Source organism: Dipodomys merriami, unplaced genomic scaffold (assembly GCF_024711535.1).
Source record: "Dipodomys merriami isolate MVZ:Mamm:240054 unplaced genomic scaffold, mDipMer1.0.p SCAF_48, whole genome shotgun sequence".
Lineage (NCBI taxonomy): Eukaryota > Metazoa > Chordata > Mammalia > Rodentia > Heteromyidae > Dipodomys > Dipodomys merriami.
Window position 1 is genome coordinate 8861681 of NW_027206046.1, and position 17730 is coordinate 8879410.

The window sequence follows — 17730 nt, forward strand, 5'->3', positions numbered from 1 at the left end:
AGACTCTTGAGAAGCTATGATTATAGATGTGAACCTCAGGCATCAGGCCTAAGTTTGTATTTTCACATATTAGTTTTTGCTAAAAGATCCCTTTGCACAGATCCTAAATGATGACAAGCCATGTTTAGCCTAAATTACCATATTTTTCCATATGCTTGATGACTCTGTAAGTTACTATCATTCATTAGTATAGCTTATCCAAAGCAAATGTGGAACATGGTTTAATTTTAACAAGCATAGATTACTAAAACTTAGTTATAAATTTCAACACCAACTAGTATACAATGAGCTCCACATCACACTCATAACCATAAGTTACTCTAAGGACCATGCCACACATAGTCTGCCCCCTATTTAAAATCACCACTCCTGTCTCTACTATAGTTTAGGTCCAAGCATATTGGCAAAATGCTATTTTCCTCTTTTTTTTTTTCTTGAAATGTTCAAATAATGCTATAGCAATTTAAAATGTTTAATGGGATGAGTAGACATTTATTTTACCTTACCATATTTAAATGGAGTAAGTATATCTTAACAGTCTCACCACAACAGAGTAGGCATTTAATAATCTTACCTTCTTTTTTTTTAATTACTTGAAAAATGGATGCAATTATAAAAGAATTAGGAATCTTCATGGTGACACAACAACTTTGGTATTTTGATATTCACCCTCAATGACCTAGTTGTAATAGTGTACTATAGTTTAACAAAATGTTACTACCCCAGGAAACTGGGTAAAGAGTACACAGGATCTGTGTACTATTTCTTATAATACACCATGAATCTAAAACTATTTCAAAACGTTTAACTTAGAAGAAAACATACTGAAGAATAGTTCAGTAAGATTTAATCTCAACGTTTTCAAAAAGCTTTCCTGTTCACCTGAAAATGTCCACTTCAAATGAACAATAACTGAAAAAAAGATAAACTCTAACACTTTTTTGGTTTTTATTTAGGTATCTACTTTTTGGAGGCAGGGTCTTGCTATGTAGTCCAGGTTGATTTCAATCACTCAATCCTCCTGCCTTAGCCTCTCAAGTACTAGGACTATAAGAATATATCATAAGGGGCTGGGACGGTGGCTCAGTGGTAGAGCACTTGCCTTGCGTGCATGAGGCCCTGGGTTCCATTCCTCAGCACCACATAAGCAAAAAGAAAAAATCCAGAAGTGGCACTGTGGCTCAAGTGGTAGAGCGCTAGCCTTGAGCTGAAGACCCAGAGTTCAGGCCCCACGACCAGACTCAAAAAAAAAAAGAAAAAGAAGAAGAATGCATCATAACACCCACACCATTCTATTCCTTTCTAAAGTTACTAGAAAAGCTATCTTAAAGTTACTTACAAAAATCTTAAGCAAGAATAAATTTCAAAGGGTTAAAAAAGTCATATTTGAAGGAGTTAAAGTCAAACTTTACCTCTCAATTAAAACAACTTTCCTGATACAGATGGCTTTCAAAACAATATAGCACTCCCTTGCAATATCCTTTCATACTTGGAACAAAAACTAACAAAGGAAAATTTCAGACATCATACAAATACTTAATCTACTCAAATTTAAAAACAAGATCACAACTGAGATCTTCATACTCAAACCCTGAAACTAGGGAATAGAGATTTAAACACCTGAATCACTTATATTTTGTCAATCTTTACAAGTCTTCTTTTTTTTTTTTTTTTTTGGTCCGCTCGTGGGGCCTGAACTCTGGGCCTGGACGCTGTCCCTCAGCTCTTCAGCTCAAGGCTAGCGCTCTACCACTACAAGTCTTATTTCTATACACTGACCATTACCTACCCTCAGGAACACATCTCTCAAAGTCACTATACAAACTACTAAGCCAAGTGCACAAGTACAGTCTAACTTTCATGCAAAGCAATTAACACCTTGATGAAGAAATAACATAACAAACTCAAGAAGAAGAATTAGTACTAAATATACATTCATCTTTTCCATAGTGACTTTTGATGAACTATCAGGCTATTATTACACAGGTCCTTCTGCTTCAGAAACAAAAATCACAAATTATAACATTGTCTGTTTTCAGCCCCCTTCAAAAAAATCTAAAAGCACTGCATTGCATTCTATTCATACATAAGTTGGATTGCATTTCAAATACAATTCATTGTACAGTTAATTCACCCTCTTAGTCAAAAATAAAAGACACTGAAGAGGAAATGATAATGCACATTACAAACTACAGCTTGCTTCGGCAAAAGGCATAAGGTTTTACAAATGTTACTCCAAAGACAAAAACCTCTAATCTTTACAAGCACCAGCAATTCAAAAGGAAAAAAAGATCTTTAGCTCCTTATATGCTTCAAATAAACAGGCATTAGGATGTTAATCTTAATATCCTCTGAAATCAGGGCTGATTATTCAAATGTCAATAAAGTATAGAGTATATAAATATTACTACATCAATTACTTTTAACATTCCCTTTAAGATAAGAAAAGACTAAAAGGAAGTGATATAGGCCAGTATATTTTAATATAGACTAATGACATGTCCCTTTCTCAAAATCTAAATCTTCTTGCTAACTATTGGAGGTCATGGCTTTTATTATTACAATTTTTTCTGGGATTCGAAACAAACCACACAACTAATTATTGCTGTCTCCACTGAATACAGGTATTTAAATTCAAACTTTCAATAGATAAATAACAACTAAAACTAAAAACTTCCTACTCCAAAAAAAAAAAAAAATCAAGTTTGACCACTTTCACACAGAGAAAGATAAGCCATCTTCTCGTACAACATAATCTTAGAAGTTAACAAGTCCTATGCTGTGCTGGTATAATTTAAATATACACTTCTTTATTTCACAGACTTTTTCCTATGATAAATCACTCTGCTTAATTTTAGAAGGTGAAGTACTCTTAAAATAACAAGTTTCTACAGTCTATAACCTTGCTATCAATCAATATCCAGTTACATGTATTTTCCACAACTTAAGTTGGGAGGACCAACAGGAAACTGTTCTATTAGCATTCATCTAAAGAAATATATGTGTACTACACAAAGTAAATGTCAAAGTTTCTGATAATTCATTCTTAGTCACAAAATACTAGTAAAAAAGGAAACACAGACACCCTCTATATTAAGAATTTTCTTCTCTTTTCTCCAAAAGGAACAATTCCCCAGTGATAACCAGCAAAGAGGAAGGTGGCGGGAGAAGAGTGGAGGTTTGACTGGCATTTCTTATCTTTTTGGACAAGGCTAATACTAGCCTTCAGGCTATGTAAAATCCAAAAATGCTTTTATTTCCTTGAAAGGTTAAATGATATGCTATTTTTCCCACAAGCTACAATTCCATAATTTAAAATAAATTTTAGTATTGTTATGATTTTTAAACAGAAACACTTTTTAAATATGAAGTGGAACAGGTTGAAATTGATATGAAATTAACCTTATTTTCTGATGTTCTAGTCTCACAGTAGTTTATACTAGAATTTTAAAAAAAAAGCACTGGTCAAAGAGGAATTCGTTTCAGCTGAAAATTTGACAGCTGGCTTTCTTAAGAGGATGCTGCCACGGCATTTTGCGCCCCCCTCCCTACCCCCTTCTCCCATCTCTTTCAACACTAAAGAATAAATTTAAACTAAACAGAAAAATCACAGCTTTTGGACTCTAGAACAGACCTGTTTAAGTTATGAGTTTATAAAAAGGTAGAAAGAAAATGAGCTAAATGTTTAGTAATGGAACAGGTACCTTACACCAAAAGTAAACTTCAAGCTTACTATACTGGTAGAGGACTTAAAAACATGATCCTAACAAAATCCAAATTCAGCACAGAATTTAGTCAGCTGGTAGGTGTCATTTAAAATAAATATGTTTCTACTCATTTGGAACATTTAATCTACTAACATTTTAAATTATGTCATGAAATTCTTAATTTCCTACATACTTCCAAAGGAGAAGCCACTTTGTACCTTCCTAGTTATTGCTTGATTCAGTTCCACCTATTACAAACACATATCCAACAAGACTCTTTTAGACATTTTGTTAGAACCCAGAGCTTAATAATACTAATAAGCTAAAAAAAATTTTTTTAAATAAATATACATTTAAATAAGCATTTTTTATTTTTTAAGAAAAAGGACAGGCAGACCACCCATGGTCCACAAAGCATTTTTTTCTGGCACACTTCTAAACGTAGAGGCAAAATAATTTACAATTTAAAAATTCAGAGAGAGCAATGTTAAAGTCCATATTGGAATTTTTATAACAATGAATCTTTAGTACCAATTGCCTGAGTTTGAAGCTTTTCTGTTTATAACTTTAACCTGATATAATTTTTAAAAAGCATTAAGTATTTAAATGCTTTATTCTATACTAATAAAATGTATGAAGCACCAAAATGCAAATTTCTGGATTTAAACAGTGTCTTACCTGATCCACTGAATTGACTGCTCCCCAGTGTCGTTGGTCTGGTTTTCCCACTATTAACAGGTGGAGAAAACATCTGAAAAATAACCCACAGGTAGCTGTCAGTTCTGAAATTCCTCTAGAATCTTCTAAGCAAAGATCCACCAACTGTCACCAGTTACTGTATGTCATAAGGAAATTGGAATAAAAAAATCAGATAGATTGAGACCTAGAATGGCAACACTGCATACTATTTCCTAACCCTAGTTGGAAAACTGGTTACATTCTGTTCTAAAAACACAGTCACCCGCCTGAAAGATAACAGGACAATTAATTTTTTTTAAAGATACATTTTTGCCCATGATGTTCACTTTGGAAGTGAATCTCATTAATATTTAATACACAGTTACAATTAGATTCAGTTCCAACCAAATTAGTACATAAAGTAAGAATTATAACAGTTCTATAAAGCAGGTATGGGTCTGGCCTTCTAACAGCGATTAATAATAGAATTCTGGCCCATTCAAAAGAAATACGGGCAGGGCCAAGCCGATCCTGTGGTTCCACCTTGGATTTTTAAGTCACTTCACATGCTTACGCACAGAGTACATACACTGCACATGTATCTTAAAAGTACTCAGCTAAAAGGCTGGGAAGTCTAGCTCTGGACTGACTTTCGCATAACTGATAGCTCTCAGGTACCACAAACCCTATTGAGTTCTTGGGAGAGAGAAACGGTGAGAAGCCTAGGGAAAATAAAAATACTAATTTCCTTTTCTTTCCCGTCAAATCTAAATATCCTTCCTTAATCATGCCGGTTTAAGAGTGTGACTCAACCAAAGCGCACGACTGCATTGTTCTTCTTTTAAATGGTTAAATCCAATGACCCCTCTGGCATTAAAGTTTGAAATGTGCAAGTCTAGACATTACATCAAAGTTCAGGTGTCCAACTTGGGGTGGGGGGGTAGAAGAGCTGGACTCCAGCCCTGAGAACTACTGCTTTTAAAGCAGATGGGGGTTCACACTGCCTGGTCTCTCCGTCGCTACGACTTGCTAGCCACCAATTAAAAAAAAAAGAAAAGAAAAGAAAAGAAGAAAGGAAAAGGAAAAAGAAATCCTCGGCAGAACCCCAAGATGCTGTGGAAAAGCGCCCCTACCGCACTGAAGTCCAGCAAATCGCTCAGCTCCTTGTCGGTCCCTATAGCGGCCATGCGCTGCTGCTGGGGATTCATCTTGGGCCACTTCTAGCAGATCCTGAGGCAGAGAGGAGACACGGGGCTGAGCTGGGGACCACCGAGTCCCCAGTGTGCTTGGAGGGGGGGAGAGGGATGGGGGGGATGGAAAGCGGCGTTGAGGGGAAAGGAAGCGCACGGAGGGGGGGGCCACCGGCTGGCTAGCGATCGCCCCCCCTCACTTCCCACCCTCCCCCCCACCCCCGCCACACACACACACACACACACACACACACTCTTTCCCACGGCGGCGCGGAGGCTTCAGCTCCGAGCACCGGGAGGTGCACGAATCCACGCGTTTCGTCGGCGCGGCCCCGAGAACGCTCCGCCGCCGGCGGCGGCGGCGGCGGCGGCGGCGGCAGCGGCTCCCGCAACTCGCCGCCGGGCGCACAAGTTTCCCGGCCCGTCCCTGCTCCCCGCCCCCCCCCCTCCGCGCCCCGCACCTCTCCCCGGCGGGGGCTCCCCGCGCTCGGCCGACCGCGGAGTGGGGCGCGCGGAGCGGGGGGGGAGGGGGAGGAGGATCGGCTGGCAGCGGTGGGGAGGGAGCGGGAAGGCGACCCCCGCGGCGTCCGGCGGGCGGCCAGGGGGGGCTGGGGTGGGAAGGGACGAAGTGACTCACTCACTCGCTCGGCAACAATAGAACTGACAAGTTGCAGGGGGACCGCGCCGCCCGCCGCCGCCACCCGGACGTCCCCGGCGGGCCCCGGGAAGGGGGGCTGGGAGGGGGGGTCGGGAAGCACCCTCCCCCTCCCCAAAGGACGTGGAAAGGGGGAAAAGGGAAACGCCGACAACTCGTGCGGCTCCCGGCCCGGCGTGCTCGCTCTCCACACACACACACACACACACACACACACACACACACACACACACACACACCCTCCCCCCCCCACACACACACACCCCAGTCCGGCCTCCTCCCACTCGGGCCGCCCGCCACCCCCCACACACACACACACCCCGGACCCGCCGAACAATGAGGCGGGTTCCGCCGCGGCCCGGCCGGAGCCGCCCGCTCTTCCCGCGCGCCCCGGAGCGCCGCCGCCCGGGCGCCGAGCCGAGCCCGGCCGGAGGGACGCGCAGGCCGAGCGCCGCCCGCGGGCCTGGCCGCCCCGCGCCCCGCGCCGCCGCCGCCCCGCGCCGCTCCCCCAACTTGGGGACGGGGAGGGAAGAACCCGGGGCTCGGCACCACCGTACAAAGGAGCTGGGAGTTGGCGGCCCCGCCACGCCGCCCCGCGCCCCCGCCCGCCCGCCCGCAGTTACCTGCCGCCCCGTCTTCGCATCCAAACCTCCCCGATTAAAGTTCACTTTGGCGGCGAGCGCGGGCTCGGGCCCCCCCCTCCCCGCCCGCCCTGGCACCGCCCGGCGGCTAGGCTCGCTCGGACCCCCGCGCGAGCTGTCGGGGCCGGGCCGGGCAGAGGCGGCGCTCGGGCCTGGCCGCCCCTTGCTCCCGGGGCGGGCTGGCGGTCCCCCCGAATAGAACTTGTGGGTCTCCCTCAGGCGGACATTTTTTTCGCTGAGGCGGCCTCAGCACCGCGCTCCGCGCGCGCCGCCGGATCCCTCCGCGCCGGGGGAAGAGGCTCCGGCTTAACCCTCTCGTGCCCGCGCGGCCCGGCTCTCGCCTCCCGCGCCGCCGAGGAAGTGGGGCCGGCGGAGGGGGCGGGAACGAGGAGGGGCCCGCGGGGTTGCGGGGCGGAGGCGGGGGGGGGGGGTTGGGGAGGTGGATGAGGGTGTGGAGGGGGGGGGAAACAAAGCCCGCGGAGGGGGGGTGAGGCGTGGCGGGGAGAGGGAGCGAGGGAAGGGAGGAGAGCGCGCCCAGGCGCCCCCGAGGCAGGGCCGGGCGGCCGCCGTGGACACACCGGCCTCCGGCCCCCGAAATGCAGCGACCGGGACGCCGCGGTGGGAGCATCCGGATTCCGCACCCCCTCCCCATCCTCCGCCCCTCCTCCAGCGGGGCCGGGCCGCGGGGCTCCGCCGGCTGCGGTCTCCCAGACGGCCGCGCTGGACGCCCGCCGCGCCGCGCTCGCCGGGGCCTGGGAGCCGCGGCTGTCCGGACACCCGGCCCCCCCCACCCCGGGAAGCCGCGCGCGGGGAGGGGAGGTGGCCGAAGATAGGACAGAATCCCCCCCCCCGATCCCAAGCGCCTCACAAAGCAGCATGGACTTGGGGTTCTCCGCCATCCCCACTCAGCCCCCCCCCCATCGGTGCCCATCTCACCCACCCACCCCCCATGAAGGAACCCCAGAGAAGACAGAAGAAAAATAAGTAACCGAAGCTCAGTTTCTCCCATTTGGGTGAGAAGCAAGGTTGTCTTGAATGGCACCCACTGACTGGGGTCCACGCAGACAGTAAAGACCAACTAAAAGTAAGACTGGGGAAGAGACACGTCCCGTGTAACAAATGGAAGAAAACAGCCAACCAGCATTGCAAGAAAGCCAGGAGGAGCCGGGGGCTCACGCCTGTCATCCTAGCTACTCAGGAGGCTGAGATCTGAGGATCACAGTTCAAGACCAGCCCGAACAAGGAAGTTCATGAGACTTCTACCAAAGAGCCGGAAGTGGAGCTGTGGCTCAAGTGATGAGTGGTCATCTAGAGTGGAAAAAGCGCAGGCCCTGAGTTCAAGCCCCAGTCATGGAAAAAACGCAACACTGTAAGAAATTACTGCAAGAAGAAGCCAATGGATACTGGACTCTGAAAACAGAAAAGTAGATTCTGCTTGCAAGTATGCCATTATTTTGCTTGGTACAACCTGAACCGTCCAGCTGAAGAAGGCAAACGTAGTTTTACTTCTAAACTTTAAGCCAGATCTTGTGCCAGCCTATTCTTCCCAATATCCACTCCCATACTTGTTGGACCAAGTATATCTCCTAAGCAAATTATCAAAATACCAATCCCTGCCACTGTTACGGGTAGGCAATTGATATGACACAACTGAGCCAACTATGTTGCTGTGGTTGGGAAGTTTTCCTCTGAAGTTCTGAGAACATCAGGGGCAGCCCTTTTGCTCTGTATGCTCAAAATACTAACGATCATCCAAGCACACCATCTCGCCAGATAAAAATATGAAGAAAGCCTTTCCCAGAGGGCTTCTGAGTCTCTGAATCAAACAGTTCCATTCTGAACCCAGGTCTACCTTCATTGATTAAACCAAAATTTGGACTTCTGTTCTCTTAGGATCTAGTATGTGTTAAGTGATTCAAACACAATAGCACCACACCTGCAAGAAGAAGTAAACATCGATTAAGATGTATGGTGAGTGAGGTAGCTTTCAATCGCCTTATTTTATGGCTCTATGGTAAAACTGGTAGGAAGAAAAGGAGAAGGCCTATATATTCCTGACGAATTTGTGCTGTTTTCAATAGAAAAGGAGAGCCGGTTTCTCATAATTCTCACACTAATTCTTGGAGGAAAAACAGCTGTCTGTCCAAACCTGCAGTCATGGACGCTCTTTACTCCCTTGATAGATGGGTGAAGTTCTTCATATCATACTGTGTTTGAATCACTTAGTACATACTAGATCGTAAGAGAACAGAAGTCCAAATTTTGTTTGTCATGGCTTAGACAAATACAGAAAACAACATAAAAAGTGGAATTTCACCAGATGCTTGTGGCTCATGTCTGTAATTCTAGCTACTCAAGAGGCTGAGATCCAGAGAATTTCACTTCAAAGCCAAGTCTGTTAAGACTCCATGGCCAAAATAACTAGCAAAAACCCAGTTGGCAGTATGGCTCAAACAGAGTACCAAGCAAATACAAGGCCGTGAGTAAAATAAAAAGTAGACTTTCATATTCACTTAAAACTTATCTCTGAGTCTTTTCTGACTTTTCTAAAAACAGCCAGAGGGCTTTATTGAAAAACTCAAAGGGGAAACAACCAACTCATACAAATTAAGTGTCAACAGTATATTTCTGTTAGTAGAAATTAACAAATTAACACTGGAAAAATGTCTAATGAACATTTCCCACAGCCAAAGCATGCTGCTAATATTACTGAAACAAAAATCTAAATCCTGCCCTTCCTTCAAGTAAAAGCTATAATCTGGTAGATTGTAGTTCACTGTCCATTCACTATAGCCTGCCATTGGGAGGCAGAAATTGTCTCAGTCACTAAGAGCCTCCAGCTCTGTACTCAGACACTTAACAAATACCTGGGCTGTCCAGAGGAATATTAATAGTCAAAAGGAAAAGCAATTGGGGCTGGGAAGGTGGCTCAGTGGTAGAGTGCTTGCCTTGCATGCATGAGGCCCTGGGTTCAATTCCTCAGCACCCCAGAAACAGAAAAAGCCGAAAGTGGTGCTGTGGCTCAAGTAGTAGAGCACTAGCCTTGAGCTGAAGAGCTGAGGGACAGCGCCCAGGCCCAGAGTTCAGGCCCCACGACTGGCAAAAAAAAATAAATAAAATAAATTGAACCCTAAAGCAGCAAGGAAGGAAATCAATAATCAATAACCAAATAATATATACCGCAGAGTCATCAAAAGATTCATAACTAGCCAGGTCCAGGTGCTTCTTCAAAGAAAGATGAGAAAAAGAAGCAAAACCACGAGGAGGATTGTTTGCAAGCTTGCTCCGGAGGCAATCGGGCTAGGAATACACGTCAGCAGAGGAGAGCATGCAGTCCCCTTCCCTAACGTCATGTGATCAACAAGCCCTTTTCCTGCTTGAGTAAAATACTACAAATGCATTTGCCGAAAAAGGAATAAAAAAAAAAAAAGGTGAAGCAGAAAGTTTCTAGTGGATAGAGAAGTTGAATGGACATTGGTAAATTGGATGTTGAGGCTCTCAGTCATGGATTTGATTCCTAGAATCCTGCAGCCAGGGTTTTCCATTTCACTTGAGATTAAAAGATCTTCTCCATGGACTGATGTGGGAGGTTCCCATGTCAGTGCTTAGGGTTAGGAACTGGTTTCACACGTACTAGGCAAACATCCTTCCTACCACTGAGCTATACCAGGAGGTTTACAGTTAACAAAAGGCCCTATCTGCTCACTCTGTTCATATCAACATTTGGTTGTTCTTTTCTTTCATTTTCACTCCTTCCCTCCTTCCCTCTTTCCCTTTCCTTCCTTCCTTCCTTCCTTCCTTCCTTCCTTTCTTCCTTCCTTCCTTCCTTCCTTCCTTCCTTCCTTCCTTCCTTCCTTCCTTCCTTCCTTCCTTCCTTCTTCCTTCCTTGGGCTTGAACTCTGGGCCTGAGCACTGTCCTTCAGCAATTCAGCTCAAGGAGAGCACTCTACCACTTCAGCCACACCACCACTTCCGGTTTTCAGGTGGTTTTATTGGAGGTAAGAGTTTCATAGTCATTCCTTCCCAGGCTGGCTTTGAACCATGATCCTCAGATCTCAGTCTCCTGAGTAGATAGGGTTACAGGTGTGAGCCACTGGTGCCCAGCTCCATTTTCTTAAATATAAGCAAATTTTCAAAGATTATCAGATATTTGAGAAAAGCCTTTATTATGGGAGATTTTTTAAATTAGAAAAAGTAAAAACATTATTCAAGGAAGAAGAAAACTACTCTTCAAGAGAGAATTAAAACCATGAAACAAAAGAAGGCAGGATAATATTTTTTAAGAGAAATGAACATTCAAAATATAATATGGAAACTTTAGGTTTAGAAACAGGAACACATAAATGGATTTAAGTATTGGAAAAGGAAGATAAGAAATTTCCCTTAAAAAAAAGTACTGTAAAAAATAAAAGCTGGGTACCAGCTCAGCCTATAATCCTAGCTACTCAGGAGGCTGAGATCTGAGGATCACAGTCCAAAGCCAGCCCAGGCAGAAAAGTCCGTGAGACTCTTATCTCCAATAAACCAGTAGAAAACTGGAAGTGGTGCTGTGGCTTAAGCCAGTAGAGTGCTAGCCTTGAGCTGAAGAGTGCAGGGATAGCACCCAGGCCCAGAGTCCAAGCCCCCACGACCATCAAAAAAAAAAAAAAAAAGGTAGTGAAAAAAGCAATTCAAGAGATTCAAAACTGAAATACTGAAAGTTCCAATAAAGAAATCAGAAGAAAAAGCTAGGAAAGACCAAGGGAGAGCAGAGGGAGGGAGAAAAAGAAGAAGGGAAGGAAGGAGGGAGGAAGAGAGGGAAGGAAAGAGGAAGGGAGGGAAAGAAGGGAAGCAGATAGATCAGTGAAAAAAATCTAAGAAACATTTCCAGAATTAAAATGCTTGTTACCAAATTGAAGCAGTTCATCAGATGGCTACAACAATGTACACTACACAACACCATGTGATTAAGAAATCTGAGTGCAGAGTAAAGATCAAGCTTTCAGAAAGAACACAAAAGAGAACAAATACAAAGGACTGGAAGTCAGAAATGGGACCAGGAGCATCACTGTAACCTGGCAACGAATTCAAAATGTGAATTCTTGGGCTCCTTCTTAGACCTAACTCATGAATGCAGCTCCATTTCAGAAACTCCAAGGACAGACTAGCAGTCTGTTTTGTTTTATTTTGTTTTGTTTTAAACAAGATCATCTTGTATTATGGTGCACCATACAGCTGGGAAACAATGCCCCAAAAGTATTAGTCTTGTGACTACTACTCAGGATAATCAAATAATTGCTAAAAGACAACATTGCTGGTGAAAAGACCAAAAATAAAAAATAAAAAAAAGGGGAACATTATTTCAGTTCTGACTACATATCACAGCCTTTTCTTACAAGTCATTGACATTTTAGGTACATATAGTTCATGAGAGCCCAGTTGTTATTTATTTTAACATTCTTCAAAAAATCTGAGAATTATGTTCTTAATATTCTCAAGTTCTTGAGGGTTATATCCAGTTTCTTTTGATGAGGACTTTTTCAAGTGTAAAGACTGTTTTCTTTTCCATTTTAAAAACCATAGCTTCCTTCAAATACCAATAATTCCTCCTTAATGGTTTATTAATTAAGTGAGAAATTATATTTTCAGTGAAAGTTACTTTGTCTTGAGGTTCAGGCCCCTGGATGATTTTATAAAATGAAATGATTGACTTGGATCAGATGATTTAAATGGTGCTTAATTATCCACACTTTTATGTGAGAGAAATTAGGGAACAATTGTTCTCCTATAGTACAGAAACATTTCATTTTGGAACCATCTGTTGAATTTCTAATTTCACTGCACCAGCATTTTTCTGCAATTACACATTAAATTTTGGTGATTGGCATATTCTTCTCTAAGTCCAAAATATCTTACTGTAATTTTTTTTCCTATTTCATTTGCATTATAAGCCTGCAGAATTTTTTTTAATGGTTTCTAATCTCTAGACATAACACTTAAAGCCTCAAAACTATATTCAGTGGCATGACAAATAGTGTCATTGGACCAAGTGCCAGTGGCTAACTCCTGTAATACTAGCTATTCAGGAGGTTGAGATGGGAGGATCACTGTTTGAAGCCAGACAGGGCAAGGGAAGTCTATGAGACTCTGATCTCCAATTAACCACCAAAAAGCCAGAAGTAGAGCCATGTCTCAAGGGGTACTCTTGCTTGAGCAAAAAAGCTTAGGGATAATGCCCAGAGCCTAAAGTCAAGCCCAGGAATTCCAGGTATGCACATACATGGGCATGTGTGTGCACACACACGCACACACCACACACACACACACACACACACACACACACACACACACAAATGCCATTGCATATTTTAAACATCTTTCTCCCTGTAATTGGGAATGAAACTCGGTAGTAGCAGGGAAGCCTGGTGGATGCATAGTTTCCCAAGTGATTGACCACCCTCTTCCATTTTATTTTCACTGGTCTGATATATTCTGTCTTCATATTTCTCAACAAAGTAATATCTTTGATGGCATTACAACTGGCAAAGATATTGATTCTTTGCTTTTTAAAAACAGGAGGTTGCATTGAATCGTTAAATAGGACAAATGAGAATTGAAGAAAGTGAAAATGAAAGTGTTACTAATTATCTAAAACTGAACTTTCCTTCCATTCAACCATCAACTTAGTATTTCATTCCCCTTTTAACCAAATAACATATTTTTCTTAGATATGCATACATTTTCATGACATTCATTTGTTGAATCAAAACCGCTCTAATCTGTTTTCCCAGTGAACTCTGTAAGAACAGAAGCACTAATCTATAAGAAAAAAAAAAAAAGGCTCTGAAACCGTGGCTCTCCCCAAAGCGTTCTTATATTGACTTGTGAAACTGTCAGTCACACTTCAGTGCAGCTCACAATGCTAATGAGAAATCAAAATCATAGGCTTATTCCCCAAAGATCCGTTAACTTCTCTCTGAGAAGCATGGGGTCTCTTTATCACAGATCCATCTTCTGTTCCTGACCATCACAAAAGTATTGGTTCCAGAAGGACAGAGCACAAGAATGTGGCTGGTCTATCAATAACATCCTCTGTGTTAGTTTTCTGTGCCCCAATTGTAGAATTGAACTGATTTATAGATAGGTACACAGAGAGAAAGATAAGAACTACTCAAAACATTAAGATGATTAGCATGAACTAATAGGTAAGACATTAGGCCTTGGGAGTAGAAACTAGGTCTCCCTAGTACAATGCAATGTTCTAATAACCTGTCTTTCTGCACTCAGTATGTCTATATAAGTTCATGATGTTGTTTTTTCTGTTAATTAAAATAGAAACAAAAGTGTCCCAATGGCACACACCTGTGATCCTAGAAAGTCTGTAAGACTTTTACACACTAAAACTACCAAAAAAAAGCCGGAAGTGGAGCCATAGCTCAAGTGGAAGAGCAGTAGCCTTCAACAAAAGAAGCTCAGGAATGGTGACCAGGCCCTGAGTTCAAGCCCCAGGGCTGGCTCCAAACATAAATAAATAATAGAATAGAAACAAAGATTTACACATGATGGAAAAAATTTACATTTTTCAGACAAAGGATATAACAGACTAGTCATGGAAAAGGACTTAAAATAGCTAATATGTTATTTAGCTATCAAAGATACAGAAGTAAAATATGAATCCATGTCACACCTGGAAAATTAGCATAAATATTTTTAGACACATAATGTTGGAAGTGGAAATGTAGTTCAGGTGGTAAGAGCATTTGCTTAGCCTACACATGGCCAAAAGTTTGATCCTCAGGGTCTAATCCTCAACACCAGGGAACTGTAAGTAAATAAATAAATAAATAACAGAATGATCAGTGCTGGTGGTATGCAACAATAGGCATGCTCCAAGATTGTCAGACAGAATTTGAGATGGGAATTAGTAAGTTAATAATTACTAGAGTCCACAATGGAAATAACTTATCGATACATCAAGATCCTCTGGAATGCTTGTACTCCTGACCTAGGCATCACACTTAACAAAAATTTTCCACTTATACAAAAGTTGGCCGGGCACCGGTGGCTCATGCCTGTAATCCTAGCTACTCAGGAGGCTGAGATCTGAGGATTGCCATTCAAAGCCAGCCTGGGCAGGAAAATCTGTGAGACTCTTATCTCCAAAATACCACTAGAAAACCAGAAGGGGCGCTGTGGTTCAAGTGGTAGACAGAGCTCAGGCCCAGAGTTCAAGCCCCATGACCGACAAAAAAAAAGAGGGGGCTGGGAAGGTGGCTCAGTGGTAGAGTGCTTGCCTTGCATGCATGAGGCCCTGGGTTCAATTCCTCAGCACCACATATGCAGAAAAAGCTGGAAGTGGTGCTGTGGATCAAGTGGTAGAGCACAAGCCTTGAGCTGAAGAGCTGAGGGACAGTGCCCAGGCCCAGAGTTCAGGCACTGGCAAAAAATAAAATAAAAAGAAAGAAAGAAAAGTTGAGGATTTGTTGTTGGGTGGTTTAATTTTTTGAGTTCCAAGTATATTTTAGATATGAGACCCTTATCTGTTGTATGGCTAGTAAAGATCTTCTCCCAATTGGTGGGCTTTCTATTGATCTTGCTAGCTATGTCATTTGCCCTGCAGAAGCTCTGCAACCTTATGCAATCCCATTTGTCCAACCTTTCTTTGATTTGTTGTGTTTCCGGGTCTCTATTCAGAAAATTTCGGCCTGAGCCAAGGAGACCTAGGGTTTCTCCTATTCCATCCTGTAATGTTTTCAGAGTGTCTGCTTTGAGTTCAAGGTCTTTGATCCATTTGGAGTTGATTCTGGTGCAGGGTGATATATAAGGATCTAGCTTTAGTTTTCTACATGTAGTTAACCAATTTTGCCAGCACCATTTACTGAATAAGTGGGCGAAAGACTTAAAGAGAAGCTTCTCTGAAGAAGAAAGAAGGATGGCCAATAGACACATGAAGAAATGTTCAACATCCCTAGCCATAAAAGAAATGCAAATCAAAACAACATTGAGATATCACCTCACTCCAGTTAGAACAGCAAAAATCAAGAACTCTAGCAACAACAGATGCTGGAGGGGATGTGGACAGAAAGGAACCTTACTTCATTGTTGGTGGGAATGTAAACTTGTTCAACCACTTTGGAAAGCAGTATGGAGGTTCCTCAAAAGACTTCACATAGATCTCCCCTATGATCCAGCAATCCCACTTTTGGGCATTTACCCAAATGTATACAAACAAGACCACACTAAAGCTACCAGCACAACTATGTTTATTGCAGCATTATTTACCATAGCTAAGATATGGAACCAACCCAGATGCCCCTCAGTAGATGAATGGATCAAGAAAATGTGGTATATATACACAATGGAATTCTATGCCTCCATCAGAAAGAATGACATTTCCCCATTTGTTAGGAAATGGAAAGGCTTGGAAAAAATTATATTAAGTGAATTAAGCCAGGCCCAAAGAAACATAGGTCCCATGGTTTCCCTTATTTGCAATATCTAGTATAGGTACGAGTCAAGCGGAAAAGGTCAGATAATGTGATGTTAGGAAAACGAACCCTTAAATATGTATTTTAATGTTTTCGTTTCTTTCATGCATGTGTTTCTAACGCATTTATAAGATTATTTCTTTGTTGCTTTGTATGTCCCTCCCCCACAGTGTAACCCCCGCTTTCACTTTATTTGATGTCAGTATAACATGTGGAGGAGATGGGGACAAACAAGTCGTTTAAGGATTCAGGTGGACCTGTTGCAACAATGAGAATTACAAAATGTCATGTCAAATCAAGCTTTACAATGTCGGTGTGTGGGGGGGGGAGGGGGGTATGATTGGGTGGGGGGAGGGGGGAGGCTGGGAAGGGAGGTGAAGGGTAAACAAAGGAGGAGGCTGCAATGCTTGGTAAGAAATGTATGCATTATCCTGCCAATGTAATTGTAACCCCTCTGTACAGTATGTTATCAAATAAAATTAAATTAAATTAAAAAAAAAAAGAAAGAAAAGTTGTATTCGTATGGAAAAGTTTTATGTGTAAAGAAAAACATTATATAATTTTTGAAAGATATTCCTGGAAGGGGAACTGATAACATTATAGTAAATTAAATGAATGATATGTTTTTTCTTTTTTTCTTTTTTTTTTTTGTGCTGGTTGTGAGGCATGAACTCACAGCCTAGGTACTGTCCCTGAGCAATTTTGCTTAAGACTAGTGCTCTACTACTTGAAGCCACAGTGCCACTTCTGGGTTTATGGTGGTTAATTGGACATGAGTCTCATAAACTTTCCAGCCCAGGCTGACTTTGAACCACAAATCCTCAAATCTCAGCCTCCTGAGTAGCTAGGATTAGAAGCATTAACCACCAAGGCCTGGCTCAAATAAATATTTTTAAATGAACTTCATTTTTCTTAAAATTGTAAATGAGAAACAATATTACATGCAAAAAAAAAAAAGAGGGGAGAGAGAGAGAGAGAGAGAGCACTCAGCTTTGGTGGCTTAAATCTATAATTTTAGCTACTCAGGAGGCTGAGATCTGAGGATCACAGTTCAAAGCCAGCCCTGGTAGAAAAGTCTGAGATTCTATCCTCAATTAATCAGCAAAAATGTCAGTCTGGAGCATGACTCAAGTGGTAGAGTGAACTATGAGCAAGAAAGCTGAGGGAGATTAAAAGGCCCTGAATTCAAGCATGGGTACTGGTAGAATGAAGGAAGGAGGGGAGGAAGGAAGGGAGGAAGGAAGGAGGGGAGGGACGGAGGGAGGGAGGGAGGGAAGAAAGAACGTAGGGAAGGAGGGGAAAAGTTATTTTATATCCATGCATTATAGTTGTCCTAATTTTTTTCAATTGTTTCTTCCCTCTTTGACCAATGGGAGCATCTTCAAGTGGATT

At 42.8% G+C, this 17730-nt stretch overlaps 1 protein-coding gene across 3 annotated transcripts in view; it reads right to left on the minus strand.

Moving 5' to 3' along the window:
* The window catches only part of Tcf12 (transcription factor 12), a 281258-nt gene extending 274153 nt beyond the window's left edge, over nt 1–7105 (minus strand). For 2 of the 3 annotated variants that reach the window (XM_069995336.1, XM_069995335.1), the window contains exons 1-3: nt 6854–7104; nt 5519–5615; nt 4386–4458 (exon numbers count right to left, since the gene is read on the minus strand). In XM_069995336.1, the coding sequence (XP_069851437.1) occupies nt 4386–4458; nt 5519–5593 (148 nt within the window). In that variant the 5' untranslated portion in view covers nt 5594–5615; nt 6854–7104. Of the gene's footprint in view, nt 1–4385; nt 4459–5518; nt 5616–6853 lie in introns of all 3 variants that reach the window. The other variant, XM_069995334.1, reaches the window with a different exon arrangement.
* Nucleotides 7106–17730: the final 10625 nt, after the last annotated feature.